The sequence below is a fragment of the Phodopus roborovskii genome, unplaced genomic scaffold (genome assembly GCF_943737965.1).
Source record: "Phodopus roborovskii unplaced genomic scaffold, PHOROB, whole genome shotgun sequence".
Lineage (NCBI taxonomy): Eukaryota > Metazoa > Chordata > Mammalia > Rodentia > Cricetidae > Phodopus > Phodopus roborovskii.
The window spans coordinates 7,105,404-7,129,730 of NW_026126546.1; the positions used below are offsets into that span (position 1 = coordinate 7,105,404).

Below are 24,327 nucleotides of genomic sequence, written 5' to 3' on the forward strand. Positions count from 1 at the left end.
CTGACACTGTAAACTTGATCAAAAGTCCATGGCTGAGGCATTCATAGACCCTAGGTTGCTTTGTTGAATGGACATATTCTAATACTACCTTCCAAATATTTATATTTATAACCATTTTTTTTTAGTGCGGCTCTCACCCTTAATCACAGAAGCTTCCTTATGCAGTGGGCAGCAGTTTGTATAGAGACTCAACATAATGAGCCAGCCTGCCTCCATCTTAGGCTTGAAAGCCATCTTGTAGTAAAGACAAACTAGGCACATTCCTATTTATGATTAAACTTCTGTGTCTCAGGGGTTGGGTTATACCCCGCATGTAACCTTAACTACAAACGGTTGTGTACTGCCTGTTCCGGGAAATGGGAGTCATATCTGTTTTAAAAATTATAATGACTACCTTACAACCCTACCTTTGTTGCAACTACCTTGTTATATTTTGCTTCTGTAACCCCACATACTTTGCCTGCCACCCCAAATTTGAGAACTCCTTACCCCTGAGTTATAAAAACCTTGTCTTCCTCATGTCCAGTACTGACCTTCTGAGCCCCACCTTAGGGGCAGGCAACCCATATACATGAATAAAAAATTTGCTTCAATTAATTGCTTGCTTTAGTTAATCTGGTCAGGCTGATTTGAATCGATGGTCTTTTTCCTCACATCTTTGGGATTAGCAGTATCCTTCACAGGGTTCCAAGGAATAGCTAGCTGCTGTTCTTGGCCTTCTCGGCACCCCCATGAGGGAGTTCCCAAAGGAGGGTGTGTAGACAGTGCTTTATATCATCACCCAAACAGGGTCCACCCTGTGAGTCACCCACTAACATGGGCTGAGGAACCTTATCACATGCCAGGTGTGGTCAGGGATGATCTTTGAGGTCCCCCAAACCATGTAAGCTGTGACTTCATCTGATGACCTCTGGGCTGCAGCAACGGTCAGGCATAAAGGTCTGGAAGGCCCAGTTTGGCTCTGTTGTTCTCTATGGCTTAGCAGGGGGCAGGGTCTACAGTGCCCAGAAGGGAGGGCAGCCTGGTTGCAACCAGCTCCACACTGTTTACAGCATATGGGGGGAGGGGAAAACAAAGGTTGTTGGGGCTGGATGGATCAAGCCAGCCACCTACCATGATTCCAGAGAGGGTAGCAGCCAGTCCAGAGCCCACTCACACTAGTGGATGACAAAGGCTGCCAAATGCCTTGTGCCTCCATCCTGAGAGTAGGAGGGGCTGCCCCTTCCCTGGTGGACCGTGCAGGAGATGCTAGGGCCCTGGAGGTCAGAGGCCTGAGGATCACTCAGACTCCAGAGACAGACCCAAGTTGTCCCTGTGGCTTTTATGAGAAGCTATAAAGGGCTAAGCCAGCAGGGGGAGCCACTGCCCTGCCTTTGCTGAGGGCTCCCTGGAAGCTTCCAGAAGAACAAAGACAGGGCCTGGAATTACCTCCCTCTTAGAAGAGAAGCTACAGCTGTGTTTACCCTTTAACTCCAATCCTCAGTTTCCCTTCTGCACAGGGACTAAAATGCTGTACATAGCCATGGTAAGGGTAAGGTCAGGTGACCATTGAGGATGATGAGATCTAGAGGGAAAAGCGTTGCATTTGAGACTTCAGACAAAATGGATGCAAGTGAATCCCCAGCCTCACTCTGAGGCCTCGGATACCCACCTGTCAGGTAGGAGGGCCCAGGGAACCAAATAACTCATGTGGGACAGCCTGTCAAGCAGCAGCCAGGACCACTTAGACACTGTAGAACATCCAATGCAGGAGCCTGGGACTCAGTTTCCCCATCTGCATACAAAAGTCTGGAGCAAGGCCTGGTCTACCCCTTTGTGAAGAGACAGAAAAACCCCACCCAAACAGGTAGGAGCTCACACCTGGGGCCCCACCTCCTCTCCCCAAACAATTCAGTCTGATGAGGCCACTCTGCTTCCGGCCATTGGGCATTGCATAGGCCTGAAAACATGAGAGTTCCCCGGAAAAGACCGCTCCTCAACCCTATCTCCCCAACCCCCCACTAACAGCTATCCATGGGACCCATGGAAGAAGAGGTGTAGCCACACCGCACCACACCGCACCACACCACACCGCACCACACCACACCAAACCACACCACACCAAACCACACCACATCACACCACACACACCACACCGCACCACACCACACCACACACACCACACTGCACCACACCACACCACACCGCACCACACCATACCACACTGCACCATACTGCACCACACCACACCACACCGCACCGCACCACATCACACCACACCACATCACACCACACCAAACCACACCACACCACACCACACCACACCACACCACACCAAACCACACCACATCACACCACACACACCACACCGCACCACACCACACCACACCACACCACATCACACCACACCACACCGCACCACACCGCACCGCACCACATCACACCACACCACACCGCACCACACCACACTGCACCACACCGCACTGCACCACACCACACCATACCGCACTGCACCACACCACACCATACTGCACCGCACCACACCACACCACACCACATCACACCGCACTGCACCACACCACACCATACTGCACCGCACCACACCACACCACACCACATCACACCGCACCACACCACACCACACCACACCACACCACACCACACCACATACACCACACTGCACCACACCACACCACACCACATACACCACACTGCACCACACCACACCACACCACATACATAGCCACACCATACCACACCACACCACACCATACCACACCACATCACACCACATACACCACACCGCACCATACTGCACCACACCACACCACACCACACCGCACCACACCGCACCACACCGCACCACATCGCACCACACCGCACCACACCACACCACACCACATCACACCACATACATAGCCACACCATACTGCACCACACCGCACTACACCGCACCACACCACACCGCACCACACCACACCATACCGCACCGCACCACACCACACCACACCATACCGCACCGCACCACACCACAACACACTGCACCACACCACATCACACCACATACACCACACCGCACCATACTGCACCACACCGCACTACACGCATCACACCACACCCTACCACACCACACCACACCGCAACACAACGCAACACACCTCACTGCACCACATACACCACACCGCACAGCACCACACGGCACCGCACCGCAATGCACTGCACCTCACCATACCCTCCAGTGCTGTGGGGCAACTCTGAGCAGTTAACAGCTTCCTGCCAAGACCCTCTGTTTTGCTTTCTTTCTCTCCTGTGTTGCAGACCAGATTTTCTAGCCCCTGGAGTTGTGTACTCAATCTAGGATCACCTAAGGGGGCTGGGGGTTCTGTCGGGTATTCTGACCCAACTGCCAGCAACTTGGCATCCTTGTCTGCAGTGCACCCTGCTGCCTGGTCTGGGTCTGAAGTAGCTTTTGGTGAATGCACAGGGAGAGCCGAGGCAGGGTGAGCTGAGACAGGATCCTTCCTGCTCCTGCACTGCCTGGCACTTTGGCACTTCCAGTAACCCTGAGGTGGGAGGTGCTCAGTCCTCCTTGTAGGAGAAGAAACTGAGGTACAACAGGAAGCAATCAGAGTTCTAGATGCGGGAGAGCACACACAGAAAAGGCCCCTAATAGAAGGCAGATGGGCCCCCTCCCTAGCTGGGGGCACACCCTCCAGCTGAAGATGGGAGGAGGGGTACCCAGTTGCTTCCTAAGTATCTATTCCGATGTCCCCAAGGGGAGTGATGTGGAGCAGGAGTGAGTCTAGGTTTGGGGACTTGCTGAACTCTCCTGCTCATGAGGGTAGAGGAGGAGTACCTCTATGGAGGAAATCTAGGGACCGAATTTGGACTTGTTATGTCTCTGGGGTTGTGGTCAGGCCTCTGACTAGGGCTGGGGTACACCGTGGCAGCTCCCCTTCTCCAGGCTCTCACTATGGCCTGGCAGACCTGTCACCCAAAATGCACCCCCTACCAGACAGGCAGGGAGCAGAAGGCGCCGGGTGGGTCCCCACCAGCCGGGGCGGGGTCCCGTGGGGCTGGGGCGGGGCTGACGGTGGCCAGGGCCGCCCCTTCTAGCGAGGGCGGCCTTGGCCTTTAAACGCCTGCAGACAGACGGTCCGCAAGGGAGAGGCCCGGGTCAGTCTCTACACCATGTCTTTGCACTCTCGACCAGAGTGCGCTTGAGCCGCCCGGGCCTCGGTGTCCCTGTGGGTCTGGCGCTGCGGCCTCTTTACGATGCAGGCGCGCGCGCTGCTTCCCGTCCCGCTGGCCGCGCTGGCCACGCTGGCTGTGTTGGCGCTGGCCCGTGAGCCCCCGACGGCGCCGTGCCCTGCACGCTGCGACGTGTCCCGCTGTCCGAGCCCGCGCTGCCCTGGGGGCTATGTGCCCGACCTCTGCAATTGCTGCCTGGTGTGCGCTGCCAGCGAGGGCGAGCCCTGTGGTCGCCCCTTGGACTCACCGTGCGGGGACAGTCTAGAGTGCGTGCGCGGTGTGTGCCGCTGCCGTTGGACACACGCAGTGTGTGGCACGGATGGGCACACCTATGCCGACGTTTGCGCGCTGCAGGCCGCCAGCCGCCGTGCTCTGCAGATCTCCGGGACGCCGGTTCGCCAGCTGCAGAAGGGCGCCTGCCCTTCGGGTAAGCTCCGCCAGGAATCCAAAGGCTTGTCCGGAGAAAACCGAGGCCCAAGGGGATTCTGCCCGCTCCCGGAGTACCCCTAGCTAGCCTTTTAGAAACAGTTCAGACTACCCTCCATCAAGCCCAAGTAAATGCTTTCCCCAGAGCCACAGAACAAGTTAGAATTGAAGCCCAGTGTGGCAGCCTGGTAGGGTCTGGTGGGCTGCAGCTACTCTCCTGTTTCTTAGTGTCCTCTAGTGGTTTAGAAGGGAATGAATGGCGAGCAGTCTTCTCTGATTTGTCTTCAGTTTCTTATTTTTGGGTTTTCTTTTCTTCTGTCTGTAGCTAGGTGGTCTTTAGAGGGCAGTTTGGGGCCAGCGTGTCAATGTTCAGCCTCAGTGTACAGGAGGAGGATCCTAGGACAGCCTCCCCTGGTTGGCAGGTGGCTCTAGGTCACTCCTTACCTTGCAAAAGCACTCTGTACATCTAGGAAACTGTCAGAAAACCCTGCCAATCTGCTTCTTGCCTGGGGCATTGTTTAGGGGCTTTGCTCTTTGTGTGATGGGGACTCAGTGGATGATCCTCTATGCAGCTCAGCCAGCCCCAGGCTCATGCAGAATCAGACCCCTGTGTGTCTTTAGCCTGAGGTGCTCAGAGGACACCTGGGAACCAGGCAGAGGGTCACCTAAGCTATCTCTTGGAGAGCAAGGCTGCGTTTTCTCTGTGCTGTGTGGAAGGCTTCCTGGAAAGACACACTGGCATGAACAGACCCTTGTGGGCTTGGCTGTGTGTGCTGGACACATTGGAAAGTGCAGGTAGCTCAGAGCTGGGTGGGGCTTGGTGGCTGTAAGCATAGTACCAGAGGCTGGCTTGGCCCTGTCAGACAGAACTGTGTAGCTTTCTGAACACTCAGATTCTGTGCCCCAAAAGGCCAGGAAGCTGAACATTCTCCTAGGGAGAAGGTATATAAGCCTGGGGGGGGGGGAGGTGCTCTGAACAAGTGGCAGGCACTGGCCTTTCTGGGTGAACACCTGCCTTCTCCCTAGGCTGGGTGGCCACAGGTGCTCAGGCTGGAAAGTGTCATGTAGGATTGTATGGATCACATGTGTAAGCCATTTCAGGAGAGTGGGGAGGAGGATGTTCTTGTCTGTTTATGGTATTATAATGAAGTATGGGAGACTAAGCAGGTTATACTGAACAAACATTCATGGCTCATAGTCTGGGACCTGGAAGTCCATGGTTGAGGCCCAACTGGACTCAGTAGTGTGGTGAGAGTCACGATCCCTTAAGGGGAGGCTACTCTGTGCTCAAATGCCATGGTGGAGCAGAAGGTAAGCAGGGGGCATGGGCGAGACCCAAGGGGCGTGGTACCTTTTGTAAAGACCTTCATCCCCATTCATTAGTGGAAGGATCTTATAGGGTCTACACCTAAATTTTTGAGGGGCTGTCTGTTGGTATGGGTGGGGCCACAGGTAACATGAGCGACAGCAGTCCACTGCTCTCTTTGTCTGGGCAATTGTAATAAATTACATGGACACCCAGGGTGTGCTGGGCGCTGGTTCTAAGTGCCATCTTGGGCTTTGCTGTCTGAGATACAGAGTGTTCAGGGTGGCCAGGTACCTGCCCCCCTCTGCTATTCTGCTGTCATCTTGGTTGTGTTTGGTGGCAGATACTATTAGCATCAAACTCTGGATAGAGACGGGCAGGGATGGAGGTGAATTTTCTTCTTCACAGACTGAGCCATTTGCAAAAAATCCTTTCTGTGCCTGAACTGGTAACAGTGTATGGCACAAAGCAGACCTTGTTAGTGCATTTGAGACCTCTAGACCCTGGAGGGCCCAGAGCAGGGAGAGAGGAGGGCATCAGCCTAATGATCAGGCAGGTATCCAGAAGGGTGTTGGTGAGACCCTGGGCTTCATAGACCCATTGTTTTTAGTCACGTTGCTTCTTTGTATTCTGGGAACTTATCCATATATGATCTGATGACAAGACTGAGAGAGACCCATGCAAGGAATAGTTAGCCCCAGGGCAGTGCAAGCTGGACACCAGTGTTACTTCCTATGCTGGGTGCATTATTGCTGTTGTGTGATGAGGTGCTGATTTGGGACAGTGGATGGGGGTCCCCTAGCAAAGACAGGGAGGATGGAGAAGCCTGGGCAGAGCAGAGACCAAGATCTGGTCTAGAGCACTGGCTACCACCAAAGCTCAAGGTGCCAAGGAGTTGGCAGGAGCTGACGCCAGAGAGGGAGGGCACATTACCAGGGATGCTAATAAGTCGGGCTCTACCACCCATCCCCAAAGGGCCAACTAAAGTAATGCAACCACAATGGGAAAAGGAGTAGAGGTCCAGTGACAGGTCCCCGAGTCCATCTAGAGGTCCTGACACGAGATTTAGGCTTAAATAGAGGGACGGAAGTATATACAGTTCCCACCCATCCTTGTCTCGGCTCCAGTCTCTCCTGATGCATCCTTCTCGCTGGCTGCAGCCTTATCTTCCCAGCGTGTGATCCTTGGGGAAATTCCAATTTCTCAGGGCCCATTGTCTCAGTAGTCTGACAGTCAGAGGGGAGGGCAAGTGTCCTTTGAAACATCCTCATTCCAGTCAGGATGGCTACAGCTAGGCAGGGCCATTGACCTGACACCTGTCCATTACCCACGTGGACCCGGACGATCCAGGTTGCTGCTTACTCCAGGGTCATCATTCGCACAGGCACGTCTCTGCTGCTCAGAATCTTCAGTCACAAGTGCAAGTGCCAGGCTCGCTCCATGCAGATGGGGATCGGCTCAGGCAGCCTGGCTGTCTCTTACTGGTCCTCCCAGCTCAGCTGACAGCACCGCCCCAGGACACTGCTGTCTCAGCCTCCCTCACCACCCTACCTGTCATCACCTCCTGTCACTGTGAGTGTGGCCACTAAACAGCCTGACCACAAACCACAACTCCCAGATGCTCTTGTCTTGGGGGCAGGGAGGCTAGTGATCCCCGCTTGAGGGTGATGTCTGAGAAGGGGGGCTCCTGTGGCATTGGGGGTCTCAGGACAGACTGGGTAGCAGAGGGAGACCAAGCCACCACTGGCTTCTGCTGGCTTCCACCTTCCTTATCATCCTGTATCACTTTACCTGGCAGGCAGGCCAGTCTGTCTTGAGTATTACCAACAAGACCTCCTTTAACTGTCACTCCCCAACTTGCCTGGACTCTCAGGCCCTGTGTCTGCCACCACACACACACACACACACACACACACACACACACACACACACACACACACACCTACCTCCACTGCCTTCTTCTGCAACCTTTTCATCTTCTGGCTACCTTACTGATTCCCCTCCCTCCTCCCTCCTCCCTCCTCCCTCCTCCCTCAGGGTCTTTGTACATGTTCTGACCACTGCCCACAGTTCCCTCCCTCATCCTCACCTAGTACGGTTCCTCATCCTGAGCTTAGATGTCCCACCACCCTGAGCAGCCTTTCCTGTCACTGTGCTTCATGGCTAGGCCTGTGCCACCTGTCCATTGACTGTTCTCTCTGCTTCTTGCTCCCTCAGGGCCTCATGGTAGAGGTGGGTCCAGCCCCTGGCTGTGTGCAGTAGTGATGTTATATGACTGTCTGGGCCCACGAGTTCCTGTAGCTCTCTGGCCCCTGTGACCTAGCTCTCCTGGTCCCTGTTAGATGGCTCCAACAGGAGTAATAGGAGCTGCCCACCTGCATGTTAGAAAAGTATTCTCATGAGAAGGGTCCCTTCGCTAGATACCCTGCACTCAGGGGTCTATTTGCAGGTGGCTGCCTGCTGGCTTCCTGGAGTCTACGTCCCACATCCCCTTTGTGACAGTAGACACCTACCTTTTTCTGGAACTTGGAACTCAGGGGGCCTTGGAGAAGTTTCCACACAGATTTAATAGGTAGCTTTTAATGTGCAAGGCCCTGCTGACCCATCCCAGCCTATTTATGTAAGAGCTTTGGTTGGCTTTTGTGTTAAGTCTTCTTAGCAGTGTCTAGGGGCTAGGAGATTGGCATTTGAGACTACCCAGGCAAGCAGATGTGTTTTCTATCTGCCCCTCTGCCTGCTTGGACAGAAGAACTGAACAGCGGTATGGCTATGGGTGAGGACTGGCGGGGTTTCCAGTGGCTTCATACATGTATTTGATGGTGGATAGGATGGTGTGTTCCAAGGAGGTGCTCCATGACCTGAGTCCAGAAGCACTGTCAAACCCAGGTCCCTTTCTTCTTCTACCTCCAGGGCCTGGGCAAGTGGGCATGCAGAGAATTGTGTGGGGATAATGCTGCCTAGACAGAGACATTCACCATGCTGGTCTGCCTGTTGACCCTGGTTGAGTCTGTGTGTGCTCACTGGCCTATAGGTGCTCTAAACACAGAAAGGCCTTCACTGTAGGCAGCAGACCTGTGCAGATGTCACAGCAGGCTGGGCAGGACATCTACAGCCTGGTGCTTTGGAAGAGGTGACCACCATGTTGAACTCCTAGGGTCAGGTGGCTCAGACTCCTGCCATAACCTCTGAAGCCTCATCGTGGGGATAATGTTACAAGGGCAGGTTCCGATGCTGTAGTGTGCCACCCTAAAGCTCACAACATAAGAGAGAGCTTGCCCCATGCCATGGTCCCCTTGTACAGTTGGAAGCTCCATATCAGCCCCACCCCTCTCTCTCCAAATCCCACTCTCCTCAGAAAGACCGCCAAAAGTCCAGGCTCTTCCCCCAGAGCTCAAGACCCCAACTACAGGGTACTTAAACTCTTGTCCCTAGACCTGCTGTATGACCTTTCCTCTCTCTCCTGCCTCACTGCTGGGGGCCTTGAGAGTCACCTGAGAGTGCTTGGCTCATTCAAGCTGGACTTTTAATTTGGCTTGATTTGGCTTACTGTGTCTGCGGGGAAACCTACTATCAGGGTCCAGAAAACCTATCACCCCCGACTCCCTGTTGCTGGTCTGACGTACCATGGTCATTGAGCCCCATGAGGAGGTGACTAAGTTATGAGAAACAGAATGCAGTCACAAGCCCCTGTCCTTGGAGCTGTGGAAGCATGGCCAGACATGTATGCCTCAACTACATGTCGACCTGGGACACAGCAAGTTGTGCCTGTACACATCTGTGGTGCCAGCATGGCCCGCAGGCTACACACTCCTCCAGTAGAGGCCCAGGACCTAAATATCCAGGCCCTGTCTGCTCAGTACCCTCACCTCCCGTCCCAACTCCAGCCTCGGGCTCTTTCTTCCAGTGTCTTTGCACACATAGTCCCTGTGTCAGGTGTGCCGATCCCCCATTCCTCAAGACCCAAGCCAACAGGTCACAAACCCTAAGGTCATGCTTCTACCCTCTAGAGCAGTGGCTCTCAGCCTTCCTAACGCTGTGACCCCTTAATACAGTCCCTCATGTTGTGGTGACTCCCAATCATATTATTTCATTGCTCCTTCATAACCGTAGTTTTGCTGCTGTGATGAATCGCTATGTAAATACCTGATATGCAATTCAAGGGGATTGCAGCCCACAGGTTGAGAACCACTGCTCTAGGGTATCCTCACCGCTCGGGTAGCCCTGGAAATGAGCAGCGAGAGCGGAGCACACAGCCCCCACAGCTTTAGCCCTGTTGTAGCTTTCTTGCTTGGAGGGCTGATCAGTTCACTGCTTTTCCTCCTCCTAAAAGCTTGCCTGTCCCTAGGTGACCCATGTCCCCCTGGCCACAACCAGCAGCTTAAGATGTCTCTGTGCTTCCCAGGGAGCCAGGCTTCTGTCTGGGGCCCTCAGTCAGACCTGGGTCTGGCCTAGGGAATGGAAGATGGGGAGAGCAGCTGCCCAGCATGGAGCACGAATACCACACACCACCTTGCCCTCATGGTCTCAGCCCAGGGCACCAGCCCAGGTGCAAGGTATCAAGCATAGCACACCAGGCATGGGGCGCCAGGCCCAGAGTCAGCCTCACTGAGCTCTCCAATGCTGATACAGCGGCTGTTTTATAGGTTGGGAAACAAGGCTTAGAGAGATCAGGTGGCCTGCCCATGGTACACAGCCACACTCCTAAACCGAGGTGCATCCCGTCTCCGTGCTGTTCCGTTGGAGGGTGTAACAGCTGGTTAGCTTCCAGAAGAGCCCAGCCTTGACCTGTCTCTGGCTTGGGGCCAGCCCAGAGCCTCTGGCTGTGAACTTTCAGGCTCTGCTGGCTGAGCCAACCTCTGGAGGAGGTGTTGTCTGCCCACCACTGTGTTGTGAGGCCATGCTCACTTCACAGAGAGTCCCAGCTCCCCTTATGGAATGCCCTTTCACCTGTGACTGGGGGGAGAGGGGCAGTAAAAGCTGGCCAGTGTGGGGTGCTTAGTGCTGCCTTCAGTCATCCAGCCTCATCAGGAAACAGGTGCCATGTCTAGATTTATTTGCTGTCCCCCATTAGGCCCCACACCACACCCAAGCCTGCAAATTCATAGTCGCAGCTGGCTGGTAATTCAGGGAGGGACACCAGGGTTGTCCCCCGTAAGAGAACTGGGCCCAGTGGACTCAGAAGATGTGTGGGGTCTTTCTGTTAAGAAGTGACAGAGTTGGGGGACTGTGTGCTGGCTCTGGGCTAATGTACACTTGTACATGTTGCATAGTGTGCAACTCCAGGGGATATGGACACAGATACAGTCCCTGTTAACAATGCTAATGGAGCTATGCAGTGTACAGTCTCATAAGGTGTCTCTGGTGGTCTCGGGCATGCGCTTTCCCATTCCCCCTTTGTTTCCTTCTCTCTACCATGGCAGTTTTGACTGTCCAGAAGTTCTCGCACCATCCTGCTCAAGGGTCACCCATTGTCACTTGGGCAGGAATGTTGGAGATGGAGCCCTGAGGTCCAGCTTCCCTCTCGGGGTTACTTCTTACAGCCCTTCCTTTCCTTGGAGGCCCCAGACACCTGGCCCTGATGGCTGTGCTGTGTCAGGCTGCCGAACAAAACTTCCGGGCCTCAAGATTCTGTTTACTTTTGAAAAACAGCACCCCCCCCCAAAAAAAAAAAAACCCAGCCAACAGCTGAGTGTGCTGAGACTTACAGCCTTCAGAACTTGGCTCGGCCTGGCATGGGGGTGGGGCTGTTAAGAAACCCCAAATAAACAGTGCTGTTTCCTGGCCCCGCCAAGCCAGTTCATGTGGGAAGCCTGTGGTGGGGGCTTGGGGCCCTCTGTGTGATTCACGGTGACTCATCTGAGAGTAGGGCCGGATGGATTAAAGGGCCATGTCTGTCTGGCACAGGGCTAGGCCTGCCATTCTAAGATGGCATTCAGACTCAACCTCACTTTTCTAGGCTGTAAAATGGGCCATGGCTGCTGCTCTGGGGTGGGGGTTCCAAGCTGGCGGCTGGGCTGAGCAAGTTCTAGTTTTGTGGTGTGGCTGGTGGCTGCATCCTCCCCCTCCCTCCTTCCAGGAAGCTCATGGGGTTACCTGCTGTGCCGTCACACCGTTACGGCTGGGCAGTGGGGTGAGCCAAACATGTCTCTGTGCTGGGGTGCTAGTGCTGGGGAATGGGGGCTATGTATAGTATCTCTTGGATTGTTCTGCTGTTCTGGGCCCTTGCTCCAGGCCTTGCCATCTCCCCAGTTACCTCCCATGCAGAGTCTTAGCAGATGAGGTCCTTCTAGAGGCCAGGTCCTCATTCTGGAATGACAAGGGGCTTAAGAGCTTGAAGCATCGCCATGGTGGGTCTTCTGACTGTCTTAAGCCTCCAGGCCAGCCTCCAGGTCAGCACCTGGCATCCTAGGGACACGGGGACTGGGAGGCCTTGGCCCCTGCCTCACTACCTATAGTGGGCCTGGCAGGCCAGGTGGCCAGAGCCTACGCAGGGGTCTATAGGCCCTGGAAGTCCCCAGGGTGGACTCAGCAGTGAGGCAGATAGGGTGACCTGTTCTCCATGTTGGCAGAGCTCCCTCCTCCTCGGTGACAGACACACTGGGCCTAGGTCTCAACCCGTCTAGACAACTTCTCTGATTACTCCCTGCCGGTCAGGGGCAGCCGGTGGCTTTGCCCATTGAGAAACCCTCTGCATGCCCCGTCTCATCCAGGTTCCACATGTCCCAGGGCCTGTTAACATGTCTCCTCCTCGGCTGGTCATTGGCTATGGATGCCAGGGCTGGGTTCACGAAGGCTGTGGGCAGGAGTGACTGGGTGAAGGAATCGTTTCATTAGCTCCGTTTCCCTACCGTTACCTTCGCGGTTCCTTTCCCCCTAAGCTGCCACTCTGGGCTGTGTGTGCAGGCGGTGCTGGACCACAGGCTATGGTCTGTACCCCTCTCATGGCTGCTGCTGCAGACATGTCTTTTGCCACACTGTTTGATGGTGTGGAAAAGCAGGTTTATGAGAGGGAAATACAGCCCCAGAGAGCCACACAGGGTCCTTTCATGGGGTACCAGGGTGAGTGGTAGCTTCCTGGGACAGGGAATAGTTCACCCAGGCCCCATGAGGGGTCACCTTCAGTCCCACTTGTCAGATGGAAAAGTCAAGGCCCAGAGAGGGGAAGCAGCTTGCCACAGGTCCACAGCTAGAAGACAGTTATGTGCAGCTCCCAGTCCTTTGCTCACTTGAGAGCCCATAGTGCCAATCAGCATGCTGTCAGCAACCGGGACCTGGAGTTCTCGGTACAGGCTCGTGCCACCCACATGCCTCAGGCCTGTGGTCCTGGCAGGCCACAGCCCCGCTGCTGATGGTGGCAGGAATCTGAGCCAGTGATTAAGGTTTGGGTGGGGGGCATTTGTGAGCTGTCTGGCAAGTAGGCCTAGGATACGGCTAAGTCAGACAAAGGCACCCAAGAATATATAGCCCAGCCAATGAAGAAGGGCCTCACAGAGGCCAGATGGGGTTGGCTCAGGAGCGGAGGCCTCGGGGACTTTCACCCTGCCCTTATCTGTCAGTGCACTGGTCCTCAGGCAGAGAAAGGCAGATGGTCCACTCACCAACATGCTTCTGTTACATGGGAGCAGACAAGGACCCAGGGGTTCTGGTCCCTAACATCAGCCCTGTGCTTCCTGGAGCAAAGATCCAAACCTTTGTACAACTCCTGCTCAACCCTGAAGAGTCCAGTGGGGGAAATGTGCAGAGGCTCAACTCCCAGAGGTTCTAGTTAACCATCCTCCAGGACAGCGACCACCATCTCAAATGTCTGGGTACCCCTGTACTTCTGGGGAATGGGGTGCAGAGCACGTTGACACTGGCTTTGAGTCCAAGCAGGGGTCTCCAGCAGGGCCTCTTCCACCTTGGGCCTAGGGACTGCTGGGAGCCAGCAGGTCTCGTTGACACCCTTGGTCCTTGCTGCCAGCGCAGGTCTCCACCAGCTGACCAGCCCCAGGTACAAGTTCAATTTCATCGCCGATGTGGTGGAGAAGATCGCGCCAGCCGTGGTCCATATAGAGCTCTTCCTGAGGTGAGTGGGGCCTGAGTTGCTCTGCAGCTTCCCAGCCATTCCCAATGGGTCCTGCTGCCACTCAAACTAGACCTGATTCTGGCAGCCAGAGGCATAGAAGCAGGCGGGGTGGGAGTCTACGGAAACCTGGAGGCTGAAGGTTAGTCTAAAGTGAGAACCTAGGAGTCTAGGAGATGTAGAGGAACAGGGGACAGTCCCACTGAGGTGCCAGCTCAACAGGACAACGTGTGTCTGAATCAGGCATGAGGGAGGACTCATGAATAGATGCAGAGGAGAGGGAGGACTGATTGAGAGGACCTGCATAGGGAAGCAGGTTTGGCCATGGGAGAGGAAGCCCACTGTACGCCGTGTGGCCTAGCATCCTGGCAGGATCCTTCTTTACAGACAGGGGAAGAGCCTCCTCCTTCCTCCCTCACCCAGTATTCTATCCCAGAGATGTTTGTGCTGGATGAGGAGGCCCTGCCTTCCAGATCCACCAGCCAAAGTCCCATCACTCACATCCGGTCCTGAGGTCTCAATTTAGACCCCCCAGAGAGAGGCCGGTTGTGGCAGGAGCCTCCAGACTCTAGACACAACAATCTCCACCCTTCTCACCCTGCAGCTGAGTGGAGAGAGCCAGCTGGTATGGGGGAGCCAGACAGGAGCCCACCTGATAGGGATCAGGGAAGCTGGTGACCAACCGGCTTATTAATCTGACTCTGGCCTGGAGCTGCCTGGTTACTGATGTCAATCACCATCCCCTCCCTCTGTGCTCTGTGGCCAGCAAAGTGTCAGGCTACTCAACCTCCTGCCCACTAACAGTGGCAAGAGCCTCATAGTGGCAAGGTGTGTGTAGGGGGGCGTGGAGGGGAAGAGGATGAGTAGTACTCATCCAGGGTCTAGCCTGAGTTCTGGACCAAGTTGGTTCTGAGTCTGTTTCCTCAAGCCATCTGGGGCTCTTGGAAAAGAGAGGCAGATGTGGGCTCAGCCCCTGTGGGACTTTGGGACCCTTCTGCTTGCCAGGTCCCTGCTGTGGTTGACAACTTATAGACCTATGCCTCCCAAGGCCTTTACACACACACACACACACACACACACACACACACACCCTGAAGTGGGCATTTGACTCCAGCCTGTCTGACATTGGAGCAGAAGCATCCTCCCTGCCATGTGTGACTTTTCCCTGCCTTGCCTATGGCCCTGGGGTAGAATCTGAGACACATCATTGAGGAAATTACAAGTGGATGCACCAGGAATCTGTCTCAACCAAAGGGGGCTGAGGAGGGACTGTGTTTCTCTAGAGGGCCTGGGGCACTAACCCTGAGCTGGTTAATCACAGGCTAAGGCAGCTGGGCATCAGTGATGTCTGACTCCTGATGCCAAAGCCTCATGGGTAGGTAAGGCCCAGGTAGGGCAGACAGCAGAGAGCCTTCCAGTCACGACCCTCGACCTGTGGGGTCTGGGTGCAGGACTTCTCTGAGACATACATGACCGGTAAGGAAACAGACACTGCAGTTACAGAGAAGGAAGCTAAGCAGCCTGGCATGATGGGAATCCTGCTGTGCTCTGCCTCCTGCCTGACCCCAGCAGGTAGTGCCACAGCTCTGGGCTTCAGTCTCCCCTGAGAGTTTTGTAAGGGCAGTGATTACCTAGGGCTAAATTGCAGAGCCCCACAGACTGGAGGATTAAACCCCATTCTGGAGCTGAGGTCCACGATGAGGTATCAGCAGGACATTGCACCTGGATCCTGGGCTAACTCTTAACTTCTAGTCGTTCCTGGCACCCTTGGGTTGGAGTGCACCCTCCCCACCCATTTCCCATGTCCCCCTTGTGCCTCTTCTGTCTTCCTGTCTTCTCAAGGTACTGATGCTTGGACATAGGGCCCCTCCTCCATCAAAGTGTCACAGTCCCGCCACACCCTCAGAGACCCATTTCCAAATAAGGTCATACCCATGGAGCTGTGGTCAGCACTTGATCACATCTGTTTGGGGGACACTGACCCGCAAGTCTCTTGTGAACTTTGAATGAACTTGTCCCTGGCTCCAGGGAGCACTTAGGATGTTGTTGCTTTCCATGGTCTTGCCAGGCTGAGGCGACATTTTGAAAAGACTGTCACATGCTCAAGAGTGCTAGACACTTGGGCTCCTTCATCCGGTTAGTGTCCCCAGGGCCTGTGTAACCTTATGTGTTACTCGAGGAAGGCCCCAAGCTGCTCCAACCTTCTGCCCCCTCCCATCCTGAAAGTGGGGTAGAGGCTTCTTAAGCAGATGGCCCATGCCCCAGATGGAAAGACAGAGGTGCAGAGGGCTTACAGAGCCTGCCTGAGGGCAGCTAGGTCACAGGTGGGGTTGGACTAGCAGTTAGTGTCCTGGCTGTTTGTCCCCAGGGCCTGCTGTCAGGCGCTGGCGCCACTGTGGGCTGGTGCATGCTGGCATGTCAACAAGTACTGTGCCTCACTGCAGCAAACAGCAGATCAGAGATGACGGTCGCATCTTTATGGCCATGATCCAGGCTCGGCTTCAGTGTTGCCAAGGCCATACCCACAAGTGACAGCCTGAGTTCAAACCCCGGCGGTGGGGGAGTGGTCCCCTAAGCCTGTTCTTTCACCACGCATGGCTCTTCTCCTTCCAGCATGCTGGCTCCCCAAGGCCCAGGCCTGGCCCTGAGAGTTCCCTGTGCTTTCCCGTGCAGGCACCCTCTGTTTGGCCGGAATGTGCCCTTGTCCAGTGGTTCGGGCTTCATCATGTCAGAGGCTGGTTTGATTGTCACCAATGCCCATGTGGTCACCAGCTCCAACACCGCCTCAGGCAGGCAGCAGCTGAAGGTGCAATTACAGAATGGGGATGCCTATGAGGCGACCATCCAGGACATTGACAAGAAGTCTGACATCGCCACTATCGTAATCCACCCCAAGGTGAACGGGGATGGGACATGCCTTTAATTCCAGTCCTTGGGAGATAGAGACGGGTGGATCTCTGTGAGTTTGAGGCCAGCCTGGTCTACAGAGTGAGTTCTATCGAGGTCAGTCAGAGATACACAGAAAGACCGTGTCTCAGAAAACAAGCAAAGCCCTAACAAACCCCTGGGCTCAAAGATGTCAGAGGCCCAGTCCTGGCCGGGATGCTCTGTCTGTGTACCTCCCCATGAGAGACATTTGTGGCCTCCTAAGGTAGGCCTTGGTTCTTCAGGCTCCAGCCTCAGTCTCAGCCAGCTGCTGGCCTGGCCTCAGTTCACTTTGGCGACTTGCCTCAGCCTGGTCTTCGGGCTACCAATAGCCTCCTTCTGCTCCAGACATTAGCCAGCCCGTCCGACCCTTCTCTGTGGCCTGAGCCTATCCTCTCTCACATCCCTCTTTTCCTTTCAGAAAAAGCTCCCTGTGTTGCTTCTGGGTCACTCAGCAGACCTGCGGCCTGGAGAGTTTGTGGTGGCCATTGGCAGCCCCTTTGCCCTGCAGAACACTGTGACAACGGGCATTGTCAGCACCGCCCAGCGGGATGGCAAGGAGCTGGGCCTCCGGGACTCAGACATGGACTATATCCAGACAGATGCCATCATCAATGTGAGTCCTGTGGGCAAGACTGGCCTCAGTGACCTCTGGCCAGCTTGTCCCCTGTCCCATCATATAGTACTGCACTGTCTAGGGAGGCCTTTCATTCACACAGCGACTGCCTCCCACATATGGGCCACCTTGGACAGCTGCTGAGATGGGGTGGCCCAGTCATATGCCTGGAAGGTCTTAGCCTGCCCCACCCAGCTTGGCATTTTACTCGGATTAAGGTTATGTTGGATGGCACTCACTACATTCACACAGCTCCAAGCCTGGGTGCCTGGTATGTACCCTGTGTATGCCATGACTGGTTGCGGGAGCCATTTATGTCTGTAGAGACTACCAAACCTCGGACACTGCCTATTCTGCAGGTACCTAGCAACTGGTGAGTTGGGTAGACACAAAAGTGCACAGTAGCTGCCTGCTGATGCCTGTGGACTGAACACCAAGGCAGTGGAAGTCAATTCCAGTGACCCATCTTGTCACTGGCTGTAGTCAGTGGTAGGGAAGGAGCTTGGGGACCCTCTGGGAGTTGGTGGCACAGCTAACACAGTGTTTCCCCCTTTGCAGTATGGGAATTCTGGAGGACCCCTGGTGAACCTGGTAAGTGTCCACTAAGGTGGATGTCTGGTTTCCCAAGGCTTGGCTCACACAGAGGCACAGGCTGGAGGTAGGGACAAGCCCCCTGGTGCAGCCTTAGGAATTGCATGCCTAGAGATGCATAGTATAGCTGGGTTGGAGGCCCAGGAAGACCTGAGCACCAGGTCTGGGCTGTCTGGAACCTTGAACAACAACTGAAAACAGTTACCAGGCTGGGACCACGTGTCCCATGGTGGCACTGGGCAATGGGGGCACACAGATCAGGCCATTACTACCCTGGGCTTTGCTGTCCTTTGTTGTACTTTAAGGGGAGAGAAGACCATTCCCATTAGCTATGTTACCTTCACTTCTTCCAGAGTCAGACTCTGCTTTGTCCTGGCTGAGATTTTTTTTTTTCCAAAATAGGACAGGAGGTTCGGCTTGGATTCCAGACTCTGAAGACTAGTGCAGCCTGCCCTAGGAAACTTACAGAGTGGGTAGTGTGCAGAGTTGGTGGGCCCACGTGTTACAGGAGTATCTGAGCAGGCTCTGCAAGGCCTCACCACTGAGACAGGCCACAGAGGGATTCCTGGAGATGAGAACATTTAGTGTGTGGGGGGTGTAGATGAAGGAATAGGTGGGCAAGGGATGTCAAGGACAAGACACAGCACATGGGGGCCACTTCATAGGCTGGGGCTGTGTCTAGCTGGCACTCCGGCCACTAGTATAGGTGGCTGTCTCCTCCACATTAAGTATTTTCCAGGCAAAGCTGCTAAGGGAGAGAGAGGCTCATGTGGTAGGGCCTGGGCTAGCACCTTAAGTTTCTGCCCTAGGCCCCAAAGAGCTTCCTGACAAGCTGGTAGTGCCCTGGTTGGGTTGTCTATAGAAAGCATCCAAGTAGCCTTCTCATGACCTGGCAGCTTTGTGGAGGGGTCCTGCCCGGGAGTGGTCCCATTGACTGGACTAGCTCCTGCTCTGTTGGTAATGGCCCCATGAAGCTGAACAGGGTGGAAACCAAGGTCAAAACAGATTACAGGCTGCTGCCCTGGCCCCGCTCACTGGTCTCTGCTTTCATAAGGAAGGGATAGAAGGGGCCTGATGGCAACAGATGATGTCCTGAGTGCAGTGGATACATCTTCCTAGGACAGAGGGGCTGGGGCTAGTAAGGCAGGCTCAACCCAATAACTTCCCCCAAAGCCCCCTCTTCAGGGGCAAAACAGAGAAGTCCTCAGGATTTGGAGGTTACCCAGGGTATGGGTAGTGTCACTGACCCCAGTGTAACCCAGACAGCCAACTTTCCAGGGTAGCTGGGGTCCGCTTGGGGACTGTCAGTGGGGCACTGAGAGGCAGCCAGCTCTGCCTCTGGAAAGAGTGTTCTCACACTCAGCTCAGCTGCCATTGGTGGTTTGCTTCTGAGTAACCCCACACCCTGCTCACCCTGCCCAGGACGGTGAGGTCATCGGCATCAACACACTCAAGGTTGCAGCTGGCATCTCCTTTGCCATCCCCTCGGATCGCATCACACGCTTCCTCTCTGAGTACCAAAACAAGCATGTGAAAGGTAAAGAACTCACCAAAGGATGAGCAAGGGCGGGTAAGGCGGGCACTCCCAGGACAAGGCCCAGCCCCACCCAGGTTAGCCAGGGATCAGCTACAGGGGCTATATAAGCCATGTTTACTCCTAGACTAGCTCCTTCACTCTCCCCAAACCAGGAGACCCCAGGGTGTCTCATCCCTAGCCTGTCTTGGGGCCTTCCCCCATTCCTCTCAGCTCATGGCCACATTCTTCCCAGGTCCCACCATCCAAGCTTGAGCTCCCAGGACTCTTCTTAGTTGGCAGAAAATTGTGCTTCCTTCCTGCTGCCCACCTGACCACCCATCCATCCATCTATCCACATATCCAATCCTCCATCTATGAATTCATCTATTTGCCCATTCCCCAATCTACCCATTTATATGTATGTCAATCAACCCACCCATCCATTCTATTTACTGTTCCTTTCATTCATTCATTTACCTATTTATCCACTCACCTACCCACTCATCTGTTCACCCACTAATTCATTCATCGATGCATAAACCTACCTACCATTCTACTCTCTAATCTATACACTCATTCACCTGCCCATTCATCTTCCCATCTGTCTATCCATCGATTTATACACCCACCCATTCATTCATTTATTCAGCCATCCGTTCAGCCATCCATCCACTTACTATCTACTCACTCATTCGATTTTTTATACATATATCCATCTACCACCTACCCTTCCATTCAATCATTTACCCACCCACCAGTCTATCTGTTCATTTATCATTACATTCATTTATCCATCCTTCCATCTATCCACATGCCCACTCACTCCTTTGTTCCTCTCCCAATCTGCCCACACATCTACCCACACTTCTACATCCATTCTTCTGACCATTCATCCTCTTATCCTTCCATCTATCTACTCATCTACTTGTACACACACCCAGGCATTCATGCATCCATCAGTACACCCATCCATTCATGCATCCATCGGTACACACATCCATTCATGCATCCATCGGTACACACATCCATTCATGCATCCATCAGTACACACATCCATTCATGCATCCATCAGTACACACATCCATTCATGCATCCATCGGTACACCCTTCCATGGAGTCATCCATCCATCCATCCATCCATCCATCCATCCATCCATCCACTTATTCTCTTTCTCTTATCCATCTATGCTTCCACCCATTCATCTCCCCATCCCTAAGTGCTCTTTTCAGCCTATGCAGTCAGCCTAGTAGGGTATCCTCTGTTCCAAGGGAACAAAAGCCCAATCCTTGGGAGTCACCTCCTGCCATCCCCTGACCATTACCCCAGTCTAAACATTTCTAGTCCCCCTTGCCCTTTGGGTGGCCATCTGTATCCCTCTAAGGAGAGGACTTGCCAAGGACAAGGCCGCTTTCCAGGTGAGAGCATACTAATCTTAGTTGGTGATAATGGCCACTGTCCAGAATGGTGCCCCACTTCTGATCCCAGGCTCCTGGCGGCCCCCACCTTCCATTTCCAGCCCAGTGAGCTGCCATTGTCTCCCACACCCAGCTCCAGGCTGGTACCCAGGTCTGGCCCCACGCCCTCACACTGCCTCCCTGTCTGCTCCTAGCCCTCTCACCAGCACTGCACTGAGAGCAGGGGCCTTCCTCCTGCTTGCCCCTTCCTTTGCGGCCCTGCTAGACACACACATGGACCCAGTGCAGCTGAGACTGGCCCCACGAAGAACTGCAATTGAGGAGTCTCGTGCTGTCCCAAGTGGCCCTGTGTGAAGATGACAGGGGCAGACCGAGCCTGTCCCTCCCAAGAGTCCAAGGCCCTTCTGGTGGACAGTGGGAACTAGCCACCTCTTCTGTCGGCTAGTAGGAAGCCGAGAGCTAGCCCAGGGTGCCACCTTTGCTCCCTTGGTAGCCTTGGCTCTTCCTCTAGCGGCCGGGGCTTTCCAGTTTGTCTTGTTCATAGGACCAGAGCTCCACCCCACACAGACCAGCCTGTATGTAACTGTGCTGCTGGACATGGCCAGTGGCCTCCTGTCCCCTCCTTCCAATTTCCAGTCAGATAAGAACTCATTGTGGCCAGATCTATTCCTCCATTGGAGGGCACTTGTCCTAGTTACAAGTGTCCTAGTCACTTAACCTAGGTTCTGGGGAAATGTTCACCCTCATCCCTAGAGCTGTGTTATTATGTAAGGACAGTGCCTGCCACCCAAGGGTCTGACCAGGCCTAGCTAAGTGGAGTCTGCTGAGGGAGTAAAGTCCTTCTGAAGTTTGTGCTTATTTATGCTTTTCCTTTTTAAAATAAAAACATTGAATGACTTGAGCCCTGCTAATCTAAATTCTTTAACATGTTCCTTTTATTGAATTAGGGAAGTATTGAGTAATCATCTCTTTTCTCACCCAGGGGTTAATGCAGGGACCTCTGGGGTTTTCAGATTCCTGAGTGATCAGAGCAGTACTGTTCAGGGGATCTGGGTCCCTGGCTGTGAGCCAGGAGCTTCAGGGTGATAGGAGAGGTAGACAGTGGCAAGGCACACTCCTACCTCCACAGCTCACAGATTCCCTTTGGGGAACTCCCTGCTTGGTGGAGTCCCAGATGAGGAGGTAGCCTAGGGGATACACGGGACCTGCCACAGAAGCAGGGACTGGATAGGAGCTTGGGCTGGGCCCTGAGCCAGTAGCAGAGCAGCAGTTCAATTGTGACCCTCTGCATCCTTCTGGGGACAGCTCTGAGAACCTTGACAACCGAGGATGCGCTAGCCTTGGACCCAGAGGTCTGACCTAACCTCAGCTCCTTCCCAGGGCTGGGAGGTCATAGCAAGTGTATGATTGGCTGAGCTGCCCTGCCTGCTCCAAAGTGAGCACACAGCCCTCTGAGCCTTCCCTGTATCAGGGAGGGAGACCTAGAGGACCTTGGAATGATGTGACATCTGGATGATGGGCCTGAGTAGAGAAAACAGAGAGCAGAGGAGCTCGGGAGATGGAGACATGCCTATCCCAGCTGGGGGCAGTGCAGGATAGCCCAACATCCCAGGAGGCCAGTGTGTGGGGTGGCACTGAGGAAGCCTCCAGAGCAGGGGACCTACATGGGTGTTGTGGTTTCTTGGGGAAGGAGTAAGGAAGCAAGAGGACATCAGGGCACAGCTACCTTCTCACGGTTGAGTCAGCCTTTGTTTGGAGGTTGAGACGTGGGTTTACCAAAAGGCAAGAGGTGGTATAGGAGCCAGGAGATGGGAGGGAACCAAATGCCGAGGATCTGTCACGGACAGCTGTCTAGGGTTCCTTTGCCCTGCCCTGGAAGAAATCACAGACAAGCAAAGGGCAGCTTCCTTGGTGCTGATATTCTTGAGAAGCATTGGGTGTGAGGACCCTCTGCTCCTCAACTCTCCACGTCTGGAGGTTGTGAGTTTCCGAACATTCCTTGGACTCTTTGTGCTCTTTTGGTCTCTAGTATTGTTTCTTGGCCATTTTCTTTCAGGGTCTTCCTGTGTTGATCCTTGGAACTCTTCAGACTTTCAGGTGTCAGGGTCTGTATCTCTTGGTGGCTCTCTGGAACTCTCAGCTCCCTTTGGGGCTACAGCTCTGAGCTTTGGGTGTCAAGTTCTGTAGCTCTCTGTGTCTGTCTGGGGCTCTCAGCTCCCTTTGGGGCTACAGCTCTGAGCTTTGGGTGTCAGGGTCTATAGCTCTCCGTGTCTGTCTGGGGCTCTCAGATGTCTTCTTGTTTCTGCCAACTGAGCTGGCAACTTGGGTTTTTTTTTTTTTTTCATCTGCTTTTTGTACAAGCAGTTCAGCCCACTCTATCTGTGATAAAGATCAGAAGTAGGCAAAATACCAGTCAGGAATAAGCCTTTATAGGGGCTGAGGGATGTGTCCTTATTTAGCTATAAAGAACATGGTAGGGTTCTACCAATTACAGCACAGCATCCTGTCTACCAATCACAAGTCTCTCATGAGCACAGCTACTTTTCTGTCAATCACAAGCAGTTTGTGATGGACAGCTCCCACTAGGGGAAATGCTGCCCCACCCCACCCTACCCCACCCCACCCCACCCCACCCAGAACTTGCTGAAGACTGCTGCTGCCAGGGCTGGAGCATCTTGGACAGGGTTGTGTGGAGGTCACCAAGACTTCTCAAGGCCAGAGTGAGGCATTCCAGAACTGTTTGGAGCTGGCCTGACTGGAGTGAGACCTCCTCCTGGCTCCAGAGGCAGCTGTGGTTACAGAAGTTCTTGCAGCTGGAGTGGAGGGCTCCACCCCCCAAGGACAATGGAGTGTGCACAACCACCATATGGGCTGCCAAAGAAGGATTTGCCTGGCTTATAGCCCCTGGTCAAGGCTGTGAGGCAGAAGGGCCTGTCAGCTGTCATTCTGATTACTGAATGACCTGCTCCTCAAAGAAGGAACAAATAATCCAGAAACACTAAAATCAACTTACATTAAGGAACCTATATGGAAATAATGTCACCCATGTCCCCTGTTTATCCTTAGGGTCAGGTGCCCCACTAATCTATCTCAGAATGAGCCCTCAAATGTATGAAGCCATGGCTGGAGCCTTGACATTATTTGAAGGCGTGTGTGATGGTGGCAAGTATGATGTAGTGGTACTTATTGTAGCTACTGCTCTATAGGTCCAGAACATCCTCAGGTATCCAGCTGTCTCA

The 24,327-nt window shown here is 54.1% G+C and overlaps 1 protein-coding gene across 2 annotated transcripts in view; it reads left to right on the top strand.

Annotated features, from left to right (window-relative positions):
- Positions 1-4,193: 4,193 nt before the first annotated feature.
- The window catches only part of Htra3 (HtrA serine peptidase 3), a 28,200-nt gene continuing 8,066 nt past the window's right edge, over positions 4,194-24,327 (top strand). Inside the window, exons 1-7 of one of the 2 annotated variants that reach the window (XM_051200446.1) lie at positions 4,194-4,657; positions 13,928-14,027; positions 16,698-16,920; positions 17,371-17,565; positions 18,124-18,156; positions 19,579-19,693; positions 21,283-21,408. In XM_051200446.1, the coding sequence (XP_051056403.1) occupies positions 4,255-4,657; positions 13,928-14,027; positions 16,698-16,920; positions 17,371-17,565; positions 18,124-18,156; positions 19,579-19,693; positions 21,283-21,305 (1,092 nt within the window). In that variant the 5' untranslated portion in view covers positions 4,194-4,254 and the 3' untranslated portion in view covers positions 21,306-21,408. Of the gene's footprint in view, positions 4,658-13,927; positions 14,028-16,697; positions 16,921-17,370; positions 17,566-18,123; positions 18,157-19,578; positions 19,694-21,282; positions 21,409-24,327 lie in introns of those variants that run through there. The other variant, XM_051200445.1, reaches the window with a different exon arrangement.